At 37.9% G+C, this 3,275-nt stretch overlaps 1 protein-coding gene across 1 annotated transcript; it reads right to left on the minus strand.

Moving 5' to 3' along the window:
- Positions 1–1,430: 1,430 nt before the first annotated feature.
- On the minus strand, positions 1,431–2,904 carry LOC112016506 (uncharacterized). Its single transcript, XM_024049065.2, has one exon. The coding sequence runs from the start codon at positions 2,643–2,645 to the stop codon at positions 1,680–1,682; it is 966 nt and encodes a 321-aa protein (XP_023904833.1). The 5' UTR covers positions 2,646–2,904; the 3' UTR covers positions 1,431–1,679.
- Between the last annotated feature and the right edge of the window lie 371 nt (positions 2,905–3,275).

The raw sequence follows: 3,275 nt of genomic DNA on the forward strand, positions 1-3,275 counted from the left end.
GTCCAACACAGGGCAAACAAAAAACAGCTCGAGTTCCTTCTCAAAAAAAAAAAAAAAAAAAAAAAAAAAAAAAAACAGATCGGTTTGATTGATTTCTGACATGCATAAATAGCCGTCTGATCTATCAGATTCAAACTCATTAAATTCTTTCTCAAAAAATTAGAAAAAAAAAAAATTCATTAAATTCTGTGTAAGTGTTGCTTATATCATCGCATTAAAGAAAGAAAGAAAAGAGTGAAGGTAGTAGATACAGCATTAAATTGGACACGCTTGAATTTTGTGGGGTTAAAAGTGAGGACCCCACAAATTTATTCAATTTTTTTTTACCCAAAATATTTCAAACAATATGGATGGATGGAAAGGATGACACGTCATTCTTAATTGTACTCGTGGCCCCACCCACCTCTACTAGAACCCATCAAGTTTTCAACCACCTGGCTTTGTGCCGCACCCATATTACTTATACTAGATGTTATTTATTGCAACTATTCAAAGTGGGCAAGAGCTTGGGCATTGCCCATTTTCCTCCAAAAATTTTAGGACCACGACTACACGCGTCTACACGTTTTGTCTTTTGACATAACTTAAACACGCAGTAATTGTTGGAACAATTTGTGTACAAGTGATGTAATTTAATCACACATTAGTCACATGGTAATTCTTGAAACAATTCGTGTATAAGTAAATATAATTCAATCATATATTAACTAATGTGTCAACTGAGTCAAAATATGTGAATTTAGATGACGGAAGAATTACTCAATTATTCAATGTCGTTCTCAAAGACCTATAATGGCTTATTTTTTATGCACAAAATATATAGGGTCATGAATTAAATTTAAACACATTATTTTATAGGGTAATACAACATAAATAATGGGTTTAGTTAGTTTAAGTGATAAAATTAAACTAATTTTTTTATTATATAAATGAGGTAGTATATTAACCTATAGTGTCCGCTCTATAATAAAATTCATTATCGTTGAATTTGAGTTTGGGATGAATCATGTTTGCGGAAAAAAAAGTCAATTGGCATGTTAACATAATAATGAAGAGAAATTTTCATTAAAAAGATATAATATATTCAATTTTATTAGGTCTAACATTATTTATAATGTTATATTTCTAAAGATAACTAAATTCAATTAATTAATAATTAGAGAAGACAAAATATAAGGAATTTTACATATACTTTTATTATATTTTATTAGGTTAAAAAAGTTGTATCAAAATATATTTTGTAAAAAAAGAGAGAATAAACTTTAAAAGAATTATATATAAATCAAACAATTTAAATAAAGTTTTAAAAAATGTACAAGCAATCAATACATAATCAAACATTTGAACTGCTCTAGAATAAAAGAAAACAACAATATTCTAATATGAAAAGAGGCAATTAGTTAACTGTCAAAAGCTCCACCCAAATTGAATAGTCAAAAATCAGAATCCATATTCACATTAAAAAATAATTTTTCTGTAGTAATCAACACTCTGGTATAAAAGATAACACACAAAATACCCACCCCATGTTTCTCTCTCTATATAATTTAAACTATTTTTACCATACCCAAAAAAAAAAAAAATTACATAAAGAAAATGTAATGGGATAGGGGCAAAACCGTACTTTCATAGAGACATTCATCAACGGTTACCGAGTCTAATATCAGCGGTCAAACAAATCAACGGTTGTGATTGACTCTTCCGAAATCCACAAGCTTCCGCGACCGGTTCTTGCAAAACTTCCCCGGAGCTCTGACCTCGCCGGAGACGGCAATGTCCGGCGGCATACCTTTCTGGCTCCAGTGCCGGTTCGGGCTCGCCCTCACGAGCGGGCTCAGGCAAAATGCAATCCCGGACACGTTGCGGCTGTGTCCGTGCCGTGTCCGGCGCACCTGAAACGCCGGCGACCTCCACGTCTCCGTGGAGTAACCGCTCACCGGAGGCGAACGTTCGCAGTCCTCGTCGGAGTCTCCAGTTCTCGCCGGCGACATTCCCCGATCAGCTCGCGGACGAGGCTTTCTCTCCACGGTGGCCTCGTCGTAAACGAAAAGCCGCGATTTCTTCTTCATGCGGCCGGAGAAGATCGCGGCGAACCAGGACGGAGAAGGCGAACTCGTAGAAGCAGCAGTAGTCGCAGTGGTAGTAGTAGTAGTAGTAGAAGCCGAGGGCTCGCGAGTCGAAACCCTAGGATCCGATTCCAATTTCTCGGATCTGGACCTGAACAGATTCGAAAACAACGAGAACCTACCGTTCTTCTTCCAATACGACCCACCGGCGGTGAAGCTGGTCGGGGCGCTGGCGCTGGCGGCGGTTGATGACGTGGCAGGCCCGACCTGAGGAGTACTATAGAACCGACGATCGTGATAACTATTCTGGTGCTGCCGTTGTTGCCACGTGGCCTCGTCTGATTTGCGGCGAGAAACGTAAGGAGAGACAGAGCGAGGGAACACCAACGGTGGCGGTTTTATATTCGGGTCAGATTTTCTCGGGTCATCGCGGGACTGAGCTTGGGTTTGGGCTTCCGACTGGGCTCGGGCCTGGACCTGGGCCTGGGCGGCGATGAGAGCGAAGAGACGGTCGCGGAGACAGGAGGCGCACACGCCGACTGTGCTACTCAGGTCAGAGAGATGCCTCTTACACTTCATCTACTTTTTTTATATATATATGCGTATGTATGTATCTATATCTATGTGTGTTTGCGTTGAAACTTTTTTATAGTGTTGGAGTTTGATTTTTGTGCTTGTGAGTAAGAGGAAGAGGAAGAGGCATTTGAGAGCGGTGTGTCTCTGTACCGATAAAAGCCGAATGAGAGATCTGTGATATGAGGAAACCAAAGAGAGAGGTTTGTCTTCTTCTTAGAATGAAATGGAATGAGTACTTGTATGTGTAAGTTGTAGCTGTAGGAGGGCTAATGAGTATTTTCCATTTTGGTTGCCTTTATTATATCTTTAGAGAGAGATAGAGTCAAAGTTAAGTTGAGCACACGCTGGCTACAAGAACTTATATTTTGATGTTACAATTTACAATATTTTTATAATAAATTTTAATTAGTAAGTTTTTATAGGCTTTTAATTTAAATTGATCATTGAAATTATTTTTTTATTTATTAATAACAGTAAATAATAGTCTGTCATGTAAAATTTGTTGTAAAAATGTGAACCTGGCATTATGTGTTTAGAAAGGATGAGATCAGAGTAAACATTGTTACTACAAATGGGTTTTGGGGGAAATACGTGCTGTAAAAGTACAACTGGTGATAAGTTAACATCACCATA

This window comes from Quercus suber, unplaced genomic scaffold, assembly GCF_002906115.3.
Source record: "Quercus suber isolate HL8 unplaced genomic scaffold, Cork oak 2.0 scaffold_1, whole genome shotgun sequence".
NCBI classification, from domain to species: Eukaryota; Viridiplantae; Streptophyta; class Magnoliopsida; order Fagales; family Fagaceae; genus Quercus; species Quercus suber.

Bases quoted from the DNA above. Each gene is read 5' to 3' on its own strand.
- LOC112016506 (XM_024049065.2), bottom strand. From the start codon at position 2,645: ATGAAGTGTAAGAGGCATCTCTCTGACCTGAGTAGCACAGTCGGCGTG.